Here is a 14,918-nt window from a genome sequence, read left to right as displayed (position 1 = left end):
ATTACAAATGGTTGTGAGCTACCCTGTGGTTGCTGGGAATTGAACTCAGGACCTCTGGGAGAGCAGTTAGTGCTCTTAACTGCTGAGTCGCCTCTCCAGCCCATAAACACTTCTTATAAAGACATGCCACTTCTGCTCACATCTCATCAGCCAAAGGAAGTCATAATGTCACTCCTAGTGTCAGCAGGATAGGAAATATGATTGTTCCTGGGAGGCAGGAAGCTGCTGTTACTACAGTAACACATAGGAAGGACAGTGGTTAGAACTGAGCCAGGTATACAGAAGGTACACAATACATGTCACAATGAAAGGAGACATGCTGGAACATCAACAGCTCACACTCCAATGTGTCATGCCACCAGGCTCTGAGTGCTGTACAAGTGCATACGTGTACACACACACACACACACACCACCCTGGCTTCTCTTGGGGTGAAAAAAAATGACCACACCCATCTCCAAAGAAGCATTTATTGACATATAGGGCCCATGTTAGAGGCTCCTAAGCCCCAGGGCAAGGCCCGCAAGGCAGATCCCATTGCTCAGCAGACACCCTAGGTTGCAGAGGGAAGACAGGCCATGGTAGTGGAAGAATTTCTGGCGTAGAGCACTGTACTTGGGGTCCTTCTCCCGCAGCTGGCGGTAGGGGTCAGGGCCCTGGAAGCTGCCTGGCACCTCTGTCCCCAGGCCTCGCTCTTTCTCTATACTCTGCAGGGCCCACATGATGGACTTGGTTCGAGCCTCGAGCCAGCGAGCATTGATGGTGGCCAGTATGAGGTTCAGAAGCAGTAGGATTAGCTGAGGACAGTGACAGAATGACAGGCAGGTAAGGTGAGGGGGCTGAGAAGCTTGAGGGAACCCAAGACAGGGCATGCCTGCACCCTCACGGTCCAGAGTTCCCTGAAAACAGCAGTCCTTAGGAAAGAATCCACCTATGGCCTTTTTTCATCTGCTCTGCTGCTGTTCCCTGAACACAGAAACCTCTTTTTCAAAACAAAACCTTTTTTTTTTTTTTTTTTGTAGTACTGAGAACTGATTGATCCTGGGGCCTCATTCAAAGTGTGTCTACTACTGAGCAACACACCCTGCCCTCTTTCCTCCTGTGCAGATGTGGTATATGTACTTGTTCATATATGTGCAACACATGCTCACAGGTACACGTGTTCATATGTGTGCAACACGTGCTCACAGGTACACGTGTTCATATGTGTGCAACACGTGCTCACAGGTGCACGTGTTCATATGTGTGCAACACATGTTCACAGGTGCATGTGTTTCTGTGGAGGGCAGAAGTTGCCTTTGGGCTTTCTACCGTTTTCTTTTCTGTTTTTTAATTTATTGAATTTACTTATTTGCATGTGTGCATGCATATGTGTTCGCCATAGTATGTATACGCAGAGTGGACCACAACTTGAGGGAGTCATTTCTCTTCTTCCACCGTGTAGACCCTCAGGAAGCCAACTCAGATTGTCACCAGGCTGGGCTGCTTGCTAAACTATCCACCTTAGTCTTCAGATAGTGTCTCATGGATCCTGGAACCACCACATGAAGCTAGGCTGAATGGCTGGCCAGGGAGCTTCAGGGATCTGTCTGTCTCCACCTTTGACTTCCACCCCCTCCCATGTTGGATACCACCTCTGTGTTTGGCGTTTGGATGGATGCTGAGGACTTAAACCTGAGTCTCATGTTTGCACAGCAAGCACTCTTCTGTCCAGGTCATCTGCCAGCCTCCGCTCTTTTCACTTCAAGTCGAGGTCTTACTAAGTCACCTAGGCTGGGGTGAAACTCACTATGTAGCCAAAGCTGACCTTAAACTTGCAATCCTCCTGCTTAAGCCTCCCAAACAGCTGAGATGATGGGCTTACCCATCTTTTCTCCCCAAAATTAAGACAGACAACACTAACTGTTGTTTGACTTTACCTGCCCAAAAATAGACAACCTTAAATAGGACCCATCTCTTCTGTGATCCCATCTCAGACCTAAGGAACTAACACTGGACCAACAGGAAATGAATTAAACAACTGGGGAATACCAGTTACCCATAACCCTCTCTGATCTCTAGATTATTCTTTTGGAGGGAGCATGTTGAGACAGGATCTTAGTAGCTCAGGCTAGTTTCAAATTCCTTATGCAACTGACCCTGGCTTTGAACTTCTGACCTCCACCTCTCACCACTATATCAGCCTTGGTCTTTTTATTTAAATTTTTATTTAATTGGTTTTTTTGTTTTTGTTTGTTTCACTTTGTTTTGAGACAGGGTCTCTCTCTGCAGCCCTGGCTATCCTGGAACTCTCTATGTAGACTAGGCTAGCCCCAAACTCACAAAAATCTCCTGCCTCTGCCTCCAGAATTCTGGAACTAAAGGTAAGAACCAGTAGACCTGTCTTGTTTTTGTTGTTTGATAAATAGAGTCTTACTAACTTTCGCAATCTCCCTGGCACAGCCTCCCACCTCCTGGGGTAACATGTGTGTATGTACACCACCACATCAGACTGATGGGCTCCCCTTGAAATACACAGAAGTTCTCACCCACCCATATCTAAAAACTTCAAGAGCAGAGGGAGAGAGGGCGGGGAAGGCCGAGCTGCAGGGATTGTTCCTTACATTCTGGCTGAGGGAATGTGTAGAGAGGACTGGGGAAACCTACATTCCCAGTCCGTCTAGTTTCTAAACAATGAACTGAGGTCAGTGCCTCGGCTCAGCTGAGTCACTCCAGTTTGGCAGGAGGCCCAGCTATTGGGCAGAGAGGAAATAGGAGCTAGTGGGGAAGATAAGGCTGGACAGAGAGGGCTGCTGGGAGTAGCTAAGCAGGATGCGTGCCATTCAAGGATACCCAGTGATCAGTTCTGTCTTCACCAGGAAAGAGAGGCATTTCTTTGTCTCTTTCAAAACAATGTCATTTGAACAGATGGTGGTAGCACACACTGGTAGGCTACTCTGAAGAAGTGGAGGCAGGAGAATCACAAGTTTGAGGCTAGCCTAAGCTATCTATACCTTTCTTTGGAGATGTAGAGATGGCTCATCAGTTAAGAGAGCATACTGCTTGCTGAGACTGAGTTCAGTTCCATTTTGAGTGGCCAGGCATGGAGGCTCATGCCTGTAATCTCAATGCTGGGGAGACAGAGCTAGAAGGATCCCCTGGAGATTTCCAGCCAGCTTCTCTGACCAAATCAGCTAGAGCTTCAGGTTCAATGAGAGATCCTGTCTCAAAAACATAAATAAGCTAGATAGGGTGGTATAAGCCTTTAATCCCAGCCATTGGAATGCAGAAGCAGGTGGATCTCTGTGAGTTCGAAGCCAGCCTGGTCTACATAGTGAGTTCTAAGACAGCCAGGGCTCTGTAGAGAGATCCTGTCTCAGAAGAACAAAAATAAATAGATAAGCCAGGTGGTGGCAGCCATACATTTAATCCTAGCACTCAGGAGGCAGAGGCAGACTGATCTCTGAGTTCATAGCCAGTCTGGTCTACAGAGTGAATTCTAGAATAGCCAAGGCTACACAGAGAAAGCCTGTCTCAAAAGTCCAATATATATAATGTTAGAGGAAGACACCTAACATCAACCCCGGTCTCTCTTTCTATGATTGTACACATGAATGCACACATACACACATACACACACACACACACACACACACACACACTGAAATTAAACAAAGTCTCCTTAAGTGCTCACTGGAGTCTTGGGGACCCTCAAATCCTCATACCTGACTGACTTCCCACAGTGTGAGGTGAATCCAGGCTCGCTGTGGTGCCAAGATACAGAGGTTGGTGAAGGCACAGCCCAAGGAGACGTGAAAATAGATTGGGAAGAGCTTGCTCTGCACAAGTCCGAAAGTGTGTCGCGGGAGTCTCCGAAAAAGCAGGAAGCCTGGGAGGCAGAGGGCCACAAACACTCTTTAGGACACTTCCGGATCCCCCTCCCGCTCAGTCCTCACCCTAAATAACAGGTTGGAGGGTCCCTACCTGAGGCAAAGGTCACCCACACCTGCATGCCCCAGGCACCAGACAAGACCAGCAAGTGGATCACTTTAATCAGACTTCCTGGGTCCTCACCTTCTTCCATTCTGCCGCCCTGGGAAGGAAGCAGAGGTGACTCAGCTTAACCTTCAACCTTTGCCCCCTAGCTTTGAGGCCTTGGTAGAGAGTGCACAGGGGCAGCCTCACACTGGTGCAAAGAGGAGAAAAAACAAACTGGCAATGGCAGTTGGAAGACCCAAAGTAGACCCTAGACAATCTCAAGCCCAGTCGATCTGAGCTCAGGCTTGGGGCTGGAATTGTGACTTTGAGGTCGGGGACTGCGTTGGTGTTGGCCTCACATTCTCTTCTCACTCCGTACTTGCAAAATAATAGTAATAATAATAAATAAACAATGTCACCCAGCATGAAGGCTGGGTAAATCCCCAACACCTGAAAGACGGAGTGGGGGTGGGGTGGGGGCACTTCTCTAGCTCAAGGTTAGAAAAAGATTACAAAAAGCGTTTAAAAACATAGAAACTGGCCTGGTGATTCACAGTTGTAATCCCAACATATCAGAGGATGATGCAGGAAAATCACTGATTTTTGACGACTGCCTGAGATACAGTGCGAGTATCTCAAAATAAATAAGTAAACAAACATCTCAGGTTCCAGCTGGGCCGGTGGCTAAGCGGGCAGGGCGCTTGCCTCACGTGCAGGAAGCCCTGCGTTCCATCTCCAGCTCTGCATAAAATGGGCTCTGGCTCTCTCCAGTCATTCCAGCACAAAAGTAGAGATAGGAGAGGCAGGTGTTGGAGGCCAACCAAAGATACATAGGGCCTTGTCTCAAAACCAAAATTCTAGAACAAAAGGCTCTCTCTAAACCCCATTGTCCACTGCACCCCAAAAGCTTGAATCCCAGCAGCTCAAATTCACATCCCTAGGTCTTCGGGGTTTACCCTAGCTCTGCAGACATCTAAGAACCCTCATCCGCCAACCCGAGATATCCTAGGAACATCCCAAGGCACCCCCGGAGCGCCCATATGACCCCACCATAGGCGCACCCGAGGTCAGGAGTAGGGACCAAAAACTCGGGCAGCTTCTGCGTAGCTCCTGCTTGCCTGAGAGCTCCCAGGTTTTCTTCCGCCCCTCAGGCCTCGCCCCACCTCCCAGCCAACCAGAAGCCAATAAGATCACAGCTCTGACTCCTCTGGACTCGCCCACTTAAGGATCGCCCAGTTGGCTTGCCGGAATCATCCGGCCATCTCCTCTCCGAACTTCATCCAGTCACACCGAAGATGCGCAGGCGCCAATGAGCTCCGCGCCCGACCCGGAGCGAGCGGGCGTGGCTTAAGGGAGGACCACGCCCTTCTCTGTGACTCCACCTTTGGCCTCCCCGCGTTTTCCAACGATGGTGTCCCCAGGGGATCAAAACTTCAGCGTCACAGCTGGGACTGGCTTCGTGGTCCCTGATGGGAGAGCATGAACAGGTGGTATGCGGTAGTAGGTGGGGATGGAAGAGGGCATCGGGAGACTGGCCCGGTGTTAGATTGACAGAACAAGGGGCAGGGCTAATAGCAATGGTTACGCCCCCTCGTTCGAAGAATTCTCTGGAGAAGGGGACAGCAGAAGATTTAATTGGGGTTGGCGGAGGGCTGGCACAGTTAGGGGCCTTCTGGCAGTGAAGCTCAGACATGCCTCTTTCGTTTCCCGGTCTAATCTTCTAGGTTATCTGTGGTCCTCAGGTGACTTTCTAGAACAAATTTTTGTTTACAAGCACTGGGCTAAATCTGTGTAAATCAGGGCAGCCCAATATAGGGCACTGCTTTCATGCCCAGTGCCCAGACATATGTACAAGTCAGAAGTCAGAAGAGGGCATCAAATCCTCTGGGACTGGAGACACACAAGGTTGTGAGCCACCATAGCGGTGCTGGGAATTGAACCTGGGTACTCAGGAAAAGCAGCTTAACCAACTCTCAAGATATTTTTTTTAAAAAGATTTTTGTGACAGGGTCTCTTGCCTGGACAGTCTGACTGGACTGAGACTCACCAAGTAGACCAGGCTGGCCTCCTTGAACTCAGAGAGATTTGCCTGCCTCTGCCTCCTGAGTGCTGGGATTAAAGGCGTGTAACTACTTTATGTTAATATAAACCTTGTTATTCTTGTGTGTGCGTGAGGTATGTCTTCAGTGTGCATGTGTTATGGCACACATGTCAGAGGACAACCTTATGGAGTTGTTCAAGCTGGTCACTGGGGTTCCAGTCATGTCAGGCATGCCACCAAGCTCTCTGCTCTCTCCGGTCCGCCAAGGCCTCATGTCTATGTGGAAGTCTGGGTTTGGGTTTCCCTTTTGTCTGGTTTCCAGGTCTGCCAAAACTGAGGAGATTCTGGCTGAAACATCTCTGAGGAGTCTCTTTGGGGAGACTCTGAAGAGGTTAGGTGTCTGGGGCTGGCTTTCAGTTGGTAGAGCACCTGCCTAGCAAGCATGCAGCTGGGATCCATCCCCAGCACTGTAAAAACTAGGTGCAGTGACACATGCCTGTCATCCGAGCCACCGGGGAGGCAGAAGATGCGGGATCAGGAATTCAAGATCATCCTTGCTTACATAATGAGTTGGAGGCCAGCCTGGGCTACATGAGGCTCTGTCTCAAAAGAATATATAGCTAAAGGATAAAAGGATCAGGAGTTAGAGACTGGTCTCAGAGCTCCTCCCATCCCCCTTCTGCAGTGACCCTCTTTTGGCTGGCCTATCCCGGGACTCTGACTACTGTTTCTCTCATCTCTGCTCGTCTCCCTCACTCTCCATCACACCTTGGCCTGCTAAGGAGAGGGGCAAGTACTCACCACCTCTTGGAGAGCCTGGGAGACATTTGGAGACCTGGGAGGGGCTGACAATTACAAGTTGTTTTCACTTGTCCCTGAAGGAAACCTTTGTCTCCCTAGGGTCCTCCGCAGACAAGGCTTTGGACTGTATGACCCACTGGTCCAGGACCTTGGAGCCTGAGATTGTGAACACTGCTTCTGAACAAGCAGTGAAGTCTCTGGCCTGGCAGAAGGAGTGGGAGTCAGAACTTCAGTCTCATGAGGCTACATCCTATTCCAACTCAGACTTGAGCAAGGATGAATATCATGACCAGGACCTTGTGAAGAGGAATCACAGCATAGCCAAGGTTACCCCCACTTAGGGAACCCTCCTTAACCTAAGAATGAACTTGTCATGTTCTACTATGGAGCATAGGGAAGGGTCTGCAGGGCTGGATGTGCACTCGGTTTCAGCACCTCCGGAGGGAATGGGGAAGGACCTGGAGGACTCCTACTTGTGTGTCTTTGCTTGTTTATCATGAGACAGTGTCTATTGTAGCCCGAGCTGACTGAATTTATTCTGTAGCCAAAGCTGGATTTGAACAGTTTCTTATGCCTACATTTCCTTAATGCTAGGATACTAGGATGGAGACATTATGTCTTTGTTGGTTGTTTTCTGTTTTCTGAAACAGGGTTTCTTTGTGTAACCCTGGCTGTCCTGGAGATCACTCTGTAGATCAGGATGGTCTAGAACTCAAAGATGTGCCTGCCTCTGTTTTCTAAGTGCTGGGATTAAAGGGGTGTGCCACCACTGCCTGGCTTGACTTTCATTTTTCGAAGGTGTGTGTGTGTGTGTGTGTGTGTGTGTGTGTGTGTGTGTGTGTTTGTACACATGAGTGCAATTCCTTGAGAGGCTAGAAGAGGGCATTAGATCCCTAGGGCTGATTAATTGTGAGCCTTCTGACCTGGATAATTGGGTCTTCTTCAAGAACATTATGCATTTTTTTTTAAAGGCTGGTCTGAAGCTCACTATGTAGACCAGGATGGCGTCAAACTCACAAAGATCCAGCTGCTACTGCCTCCCAAGTGTGTGTGTGTGTGTGTGTCTATGTCGGTATGTGCACTTTAGTGCAAGGTGTCTGTGGAGGCCAGAAGAGCACATTGAATCTCCTGGAGCTAGAGTTTTAAGTGGTGGTGGACCACTACGACCAAGTCTTAGGCCTCTGAAAGACCTTGAACTATCTCTTCAGACATGAGGATATCTGGCTTTTTGTGGGTTTTTTGTTGTTGTTTGGTTGGTTTTGCTTGGTTTTATATATATATGGTTTCTTATTGTTGTGAGACTCATACTAGTGATTAAAATTGTGTCTCTGTATGGCTGATTATGTTTAGCAATAGCTTATGGCTGGGTGGTTGTGGTATACACCATTAATCCCAGCACTTGGGAGGCAGAGGTAGGCAGATCTCTGTGAGTTTGAGGCTACCCTGGTCTACACAGTGAGTTCGAGGACAGCCAGAGCTGCACGAAGAAACCCAAACAAACAACAGTTTGTGGTATTTCAAATAAGTGCTAATGGTGTTTATTATAGACATTGCTGTAGTTGGTGTCTTGCACTCCGATAGAGAAAGGTCAAACCAGGGACAGCTTGGTATCTGTTTTCTGTCACGATCAACCCAGCATCCCATAGACATAGAGATGAGGCACACAAGTGCACTTCTGAGCATGTGCAGATGATAAATTTTGGGGTAGGGGTCATGGATGAATGCCCCCAGGACACAGTTTTGCCTGATTTGAGATAACCAGAACTCAGGAGAACCACTCCTGCCCCACCCTCTGGGTAGGGCTACAATAAGGTAAACTATCTAAGGATACATTATCACACTCTTCTCCTCTTGCCCCAGAAGTCCCTGGAGCCCAGCTCTTCCAAAATTAAAGGTGAGCATGAGACTGGAGGGGAAAGACATTTGGGTTTCTATCCCTACTTAATTTTTACTTCTGTATTTACTCCCTGTGTTTGAGAGTGTGTGCCATGACACACATTTGAAAGTCAGAAGATAGGGCTGGAGAGATGGCTCAGTGGATAAGAGCACTGACTGCTCTTCTAGAGGTCCTGAGTTCCCAGCAACCACATGGTGGCTCACAACCATCTGTAATGCGATCTGATGCCATCTTCTGGCATGTCTGAAGACAGCTACATATACATATAAGACAAATAAATAAATCATTTAAAAAAAGAGAGAGAGAGAAGAAAAAGAAAATCAGAAGACAACTTACCAGGGTTTGTTCTCTCCTACCTTGTGGGTCCCTGGGATCAAACTCAAGTCGCCTATCTTAGTGGCAAGCACCTACCTACAGAACCACCTTGCAGGACCACTTTCTACTTTCTTCTCCAGTATCAAGGCCCATGCTCATTAAATGCTTCAAGGGGGTCTCCTTCTCTATGCCTGCCCCTCTCCCTCCTCTGTCGACCCTATCTCTGCCCTGATCTTACCTCAGCCATGGCTCATGCTTGCCTCTGCCCACAGTTAAGAACACCATGCTAATTCCTGACTCTCAGAAGCTCTTGCGATGTGAACTGGAGTCTCTCAGGACCCAGTTGCAGGCTCAGAGCAAGGTGAGTCCCCTCCACCCTCTGCACCCCTGTTCTCATCCTCCTCCCCACTCCAGGGCCTCACCTCCTGTCCCTCCAGGCTTTCGAGTTCCTGAACCACTCTGTGACCATGCTGGAGAAGGAGAGCTGTCTACAACAGATCAAGATCCAGCAGCTTGAAGGTGAGGGTGAGACAGAGGCCTAGGTCTGAGGAAGTTTGTGGTGAGTGAAAAATAAGTTCCAGGTCAAGGTCAAAACAGGCTTTAAAAGCTGAGGTCAAAGCTAGCCTCAGGCCCACATCAGTTGTCTACCTTTTGGGCCTGGGCCTCAGTTAGTAGAACACTTGCTTAGCATGCATGAAATCCTGGGTTCCATCTTCAGCCTGGAATAAGACTGGACCAGGTGGTGTGGGAGACAAAACAAGAGGATTAGTCAAGGTTATCTAATTAGAGAGTTGACTAGAGTTGCCTGGGAAACAAAAAATGAGAACACTGGCTGCTCGAGCAGAGGCCCCAGGTTCTGTTCCCAGGATCCACGTGGTAGCCACAACCCTCTATAACTTCAATTCCAGCTAATAGGACACCTTCTTCTGGCCTCCAGGGGCACCAGGCAAAACATCAACAGAACATAAGCCACATAAAATAAAAATAAGTAATCTTAAAACTTAAAAACGTTCTCAGACCGGGAGATGGCTCTGTTATTGGCTCCCTTGCTAGCCAGTCTACCCGAACCTTCAAGCCTCAGGTTCAGTAAGAGACCTTGCGTCAAAAGATGATGTGGAGAAGAATTACCTCCCTACCCTGCACGCAGCCTGTATACCTATGCACACACCTGTACAAACATATGAACATGTAGATCCACATAGATCCACACACACAAAAATAAAGCCAAGTATCCCACCGCCTCTACAGAAGTGCTGAACCCCACGAGCCGCCAAGGAGAGAAAGATGGCCGTAAGTGGAGCACAGAGCAGGGCCAACAGGAGCTGTATGGGGCTCTGGCTCAAGGCCTGCGGGAGTTGCAGAAGACACTGAAGGAAGGTGAGGAGCTGCAACGGGCCCGTACCACTCGCTGCCTGCAGCTGTTGGCCCAGGAGATCCGGGACAGGTGGGTGTGGGCAGGAGGGCAGCGTGGAGGTCTCAAGAAAGGGCACCATTGAAGGCTCTTAATAGAGCAGGGAGTGGAAGGCTTGGGGACACAACACGGGGACAGGAAAGGACGCTCAGAGAATATAGGTGGCCAGAGAGTGGGTGTTGAGGAGTCTAAGAGACTTAGAAGGTTATGGAGAAGAGACAGCATGCTGATGGGGAATGGGGAAGGAGGCAGGGATTCAGAAGACTAGGGAGGCAGAGAGGCTGGAGAGTAAAAATCTGAAGACAACCTTGGGAAGATCCAGGTAAGAAAGAGAAAGTAGACTGAAAGGTGAGAGGATGGAGCCCGGGGGCTGTGGGCGGAGTCTGGGACTGGGTGGAGCCTCGTAGAGCAAGATGCCCTGGCAGGAGCTAGGACGGTGGGAGAAGTCTTTGGCTGTTGTGCTGGGCAGATGGGGGCGTGGGAGGCTATGGAGCCCTGGGGAATGGGCCTGGGGTGTGGGTCTAGGCTCCTCTCTCCCTTCAGCAAGAAGTTCTTGTGGGAAGAACTGGAGCTGGTGCGGGAAGAGGTGACTTTCATCTATCAGAAGCTCCGTGAGTTCCTGGAAGCTCACAGCCTGGAAGGGGTGTGGGGCTACTCCGCTTCCCCTGTTCACTGACCCCTCTTCCCCAACAGAGGACCAGGAGGATGAGATCTCAGAGAATCTCCTGAATATCCAGAAGATGCAAAAAACACAAGTGAAGTGCCGCAAGGTGAGCGGAGAAAGTGAGTGCCTGCGGGATACTGGGCGGGGGGGGGGGGGGGCACTTCCTCCAGTTTCCATCGCTGGACTCTAGGAGGCAAAGCTCCGCTCTGCCACTTAATGCTATGTGATTAAGGGCAAATCACTTTGCCTCTCCGGGTTCGATTTGCCTCTTCGTAGTTCTGCTCACAGAGGATTCCATACTCTCAATACAACCTGGAATTGAAGTGCTACATCATGATTTCCGTTTCCTACGGTCATCATCACTTGAGTGTCTAATCACTTGCTCCTCCCACCCCGTCCGGAACCTTAGGTTCTTACCAAGATGAAGCAGCAGGCATTTGACTCATCCTCATGGCCAGAGGCTGAAGGGGTGCCCGCAGAAGGCAGTGGTTGCTGTAAGGATGACCTCCAGAAGGAGCTGAGTGACATATGGTGAGGCTAGCTTCCGGTGTGACTTCTGATCCCCTAACCCTCTAACCTGCCTCTCCACCTGCTGCATCTGGAACCCAATTGGTTCTTACTTCTAGGAATCATCCCTTCCTCAGCCGCTCTGTCCCTAGCTCTGATTCAGGGGTACCCTGGATATCCCAGCACCTCTTGGGGCCCCTGTCTCTCTGTCTCCCCACAGGTCTGCTGTTCACAGTCTGCAGAGCTCCATCGACTGCCTTGCTTTGTCCATGGGCACCAGACCCAGGGCCTCCAATCTCAGGGGTGAGGGACTGAATGAATGGGAGAGGTCACTCCCAGCCGTATGTGTATGAGGTCACCTTTGGAGGGTCACATAGCCTGGGGTTCCAAGGCTACATTGGATATCTGAGAAACTGGTTGAGATTTTGAAGAAGGCAGAACCCCAGAAATTAGGGGGTGGGTGAAAGAGGACCTCAAACCCAAGACCAGCCTGGGTGTTTCATGCACAAGTTACTTTGGGGTCACATTTAGGATCTGTGAGTTTTTTTTTTTTTTTTTTCTCTTTCTTTTTTTTGAGATATAGTCTCACATAGCCCAGATTAACTTAAACTTACTCTGTAGTTAAGGATGACCTGAACTCCTAGCCCCCCTACTTCCTCCTCCTCTATTCTGGGGTTACAGATGAATGCCACCATTCCTGGCTCTATGGATTTTTTTTTTAGATGTATTTTATTTTATTTTAGTTTGTAGGTGTTTTGCATGTATCTGTACACTGCCTGCATGCCTGGTGCCTCAGAGGCCAGAAGAAGGCATCAGACCCTCTGGAACTAGAGTTCCAGAGAGTTGTGAGCCACCATGTGGGTGCTGGGAATTGAACCTGGGTCCTCTGGAAGAGCAAGTAGTAGTACTTTTAACCACTGAGCCACCTCTCTGGCCCTCTATAGGATCTTTTAAAGGGATCATTTAAAGGGTCACTGATATAGTTTGGTATTACTTTGGGTCACCTAAGGGATGTGGGTGTCTGGATCATAAATCAGTGTGGTTTCATCTCAAGGGATGTGGAGTCCATATTCTGAAACTGCTAAAGGGTTATATTGAGGACCTGAAGGGCCAGGATGGCATGTCTCTCCCACAGGCCAGAAAGGACACCAGTGCCAAAGTTCTCAGTGCCCCTCCTGGGACTCCGATTCTGACTGGGAGAGACCTTTCAGCAAGAGTGGATCCTACCCTCCCGGTACAGACCCTACTCAGCCCCTCTCTATCCCTTACCATCTGGCCCACTTGTGAGTCCCTCAGTGTGTAGGCCTTGAGGCTGGCACTCTATCTGGGCATTTGGTCCCTGGCTGGCAACCCTGAGTTTTCCTGGTTCAAACCAGACCACGACCTACCTTCTTTCCCCATAGCTTGAGCAGCTGGGACTGCTTGCCCTGAAGACCCCTCCAGAGAGAAAATAAACTAGCTGAGATCTTCCTCCACCCTGGACTTTTGCACCTGCTGGTTCAAGAGTCTGGGGTCCTCTCCATGCCAACCCCAGATAACTCTGTTATCTCAAAGGATGCAGAGACTGGGCACTTTTGAGGATGTGTGAGCAGTGAGACAAGATTTAGGGTGGGTTAGTTGGGTATGTGATCCAAGGACTTGGGAGGTAGGTGGAAATAGGCATATCACTTTAAAGTTAACACAGGTCTCCTGAGCTACAGGAGACCTTGTCTTAAAAACAAAGAAGTGGACCAAGCAAATGGCTCACTGGGTAAAGGCACTCGCCGTCAAGTCTGATGACCTGAGTTTGATCCCAGGGACCCTCACTGTGGTAGAGAACTGATTCATGCAAGTTGTTCTCCAACCTATAAACACACACTGGCATACATCCTGATAAATAAATGTAATTTAAAAAAATTTAAGACAGGATTTCTCTAGCCCTGGCTGTCCTGGAACTCTCTCTGTAGACCAGGCTGGCATCAGGTTTACAGAGATTCATCTGCCTCCGCCTCCCAAGTGCTGGGATTAAAGGTATGAGGCCACCACTGCCCAGCAAATAAATGCAATTAAAAAAAGTTAAAAACACAGAATCAGGGCAACATTTTGTTTGTTTGTTTTTCGAGACAGGGTTTCTCTGTATAGCCTTGGCTGTCCTGGAATTCACTCTGTTGACCATGCTGGCCTCGAACTCCAAAATCCGCCTGCCTCTGCCTCTCAAGTGCTGGGATTAAAGGCGTGCGCCACCACTGCCCAGCTCGGGACAATATTTGCCTAGCATGCAGGAAGCTTTGCGTTCCAACCTCATCATACAAACCGGATGTGGTGGAACAGGTCTGAAATTCCAGCACTCAAAGAAAGGAGGCAGGAGGATCCAATGTTCAAGGCTAGTCTTAGTGACAGAGAAAACTGGAGAGGAGCTTGAGCTGCCTGAGACCCTGTCTCAAACACAAAAATGGATCTGGGAGGCCAAATGGGGAGAGGCGTACCAGAGGGTGTTTTTTGAAGAGGCTGAGCTGCTCTCTTCCCTCATCCAATCCTTTCTAGTCCTTACTCTCTTATCTCCATTCTTTTCCCTTCTAATTTCTGCCTACACATCCAGCCCCGCCTCATTGAGTTATGCAAATGAGCGCTAATAGCCCCGCCCCGACATGCTAACAACTTCCCGCCCATTTGTGTTATGCAAATGAAGAACCCAGTGGCCCCGTCTGTCTGGCTAACAAGAGGCTTGGGCCCGCCCTCCACTGGGTTATGCAAATGATGGCTCGTGCCCCCGCCCCACTGGGTTATACAAATAAGGCACCCTGTGGCCCCGCCCCTGCCTCGGCCACGGAGTCTGCGCGGAGCGGCAAGTCCGGCGGTCCAGACTTCATCTCGGTGTCCGCCTGCCTGACCAGCGATCTGTCTGACTGTTCTGCGACGCCGGGACTGTCTAGAGGAAGCGAGGGTTCAGGCGGCGGCGGCCTAGACAGGGTGAGGGAGAAGCGTGGGCGCCCCCTCTTTCTAGCCCGGGGGGCTGCCCAGCCTAGACACGCAGGTCCAGACCATGGACATGGATCTTTCCGATCCGTTCCCTGCGGGTCCATTGCGGGGGGGGGGGGGACGACTAGGAGGAGGGGAGGCGGCGATTTAGGGCTTTAGATGGGGTTGGGGGAGGGGAACCTGGCGAAGGGGACCCCCCCGGGGGGCCTCAAGAGCCAGGCCACAGTGCTGCAAGGGTGGTTGTGGATGAATGATGGTGTAGCTGCCCCGTGTTTGTGTGTGGTTGTGTAACTGGTAGTGTGGTTGTGATGGGTTCGGGTGTGTCCACTGATTTTGTCCGTGTGTGTGTGTGTGTGTGTGTGTGTGT

At 49.8% G+C, this 14,918-nt stretch overlaps 2 protein-coding genes across 11 annotated transcripts; one reads left to right on the top strand and one right to left on the bottom strand.

The window, feature by feature from the left end:
- Positions 1–456: 456 nt before the first annotated feature.
- Tmem205 (transmembrane protein 205) lies at positions 457–5,154 on the bottom strand. 3 transcript variants are annotated; one of them, XM_034509667.2, is made up of 4 exons: positions 5,019–5,154; positions 3,964–4,072; positions 3,705–3,868; positions 457–797 (listed from the first exon to the last, which is right to left on the bottom strand). In XM_034509667.2, exons 2-4 carry the CDS (start codon positions 4,061–4,063, stop codon positions 492–494), a joined length of 570 nt encoding a protein of 189 aa, XP_034365558.1. In that variant the 5' UTR covers positions 4,064–4,072; positions 5,019–5,154; the 3' UTR covers positions 457–491. The 3 variants fall into 3 exon arrangements, with proteins under 3 accessions (XP_034365558.1, XP_034365557.1, XP_076795886.1); XM_034509666.2 differs by having other exon boundaries at positions 5,008–5,030; XM_076939771.1 differs by lacking the exon at positions 5,019–5,154 and having other exon boundaries at positions 4,054–4,072.
- Positions 5,155–5,307: 153 nt separating this feature from the next.
- Positions 5,308–14,266, top strand: Ccdc159 (coiled-coil domain containing 159). 8 transcript variants are annotated; one of them, XM_034510264.2, is made up of 13 exons: positions 5,308–5,444; positions 6,684–6,787; positions 6,899–7,125; positions 8,660–8,693; positions 9,284–9,372; positions 9,449–9,530; positions 10,260–10,455; positions 10,966–11,033; positions 11,116–11,192; positions 11,496–11,617; positions 11,814–11,896; positions 12,729–12,827; positions 12,997–14,165. In XM_034510264.2, the coding sequence occupies exons 1-13, from the start codon at positions 5,437–5,439 to the stop codon at positions 12,999–13,001; spliced, it is 1,194 nt and encodes a 397-aa protein (XP_034366155.1). In that variant the 5' UTR covers positions 5,308–5,436; the 3' UTR covers positions 13,002–14,165. The 8 variants fall into 8 exon arrangements, with proteins under 8 accessions (XP_034366155.1, XP_034366154.1, XP_076795882.1 ...); XM_076939767.1 differs by lacking the exon at positions 12,997–14,165 and adding an exon at positions 14,172–14,266 and having other exon boundaries at positions 5,309–5,447; XM_076939768.1 differs by having other exon boundaries at positions 5,309–5,447.
- The last annotated feature ends 652 nt before the right edge of the window (positions 14,267–14,918 follow it).

The sequence above is a fragment of the Arvicanthis niloticus genome, chromosome 8 (assembly GCF_011762505.2).
Source record: "Arvicanthis niloticus isolate mArvNil1 chromosome 8, mArvNil1.pat.X, whole genome shotgun sequence".
Taxonomy (NCBI): Eukaryota; Metazoa; Chordata; class Mammalia; order Rodentia; family Muridae; genus Arvicanthis; species Arvicanthis niloticus.
This window is presented reverse-complemented; position numbering and strand designations above follow the sequence as displayed.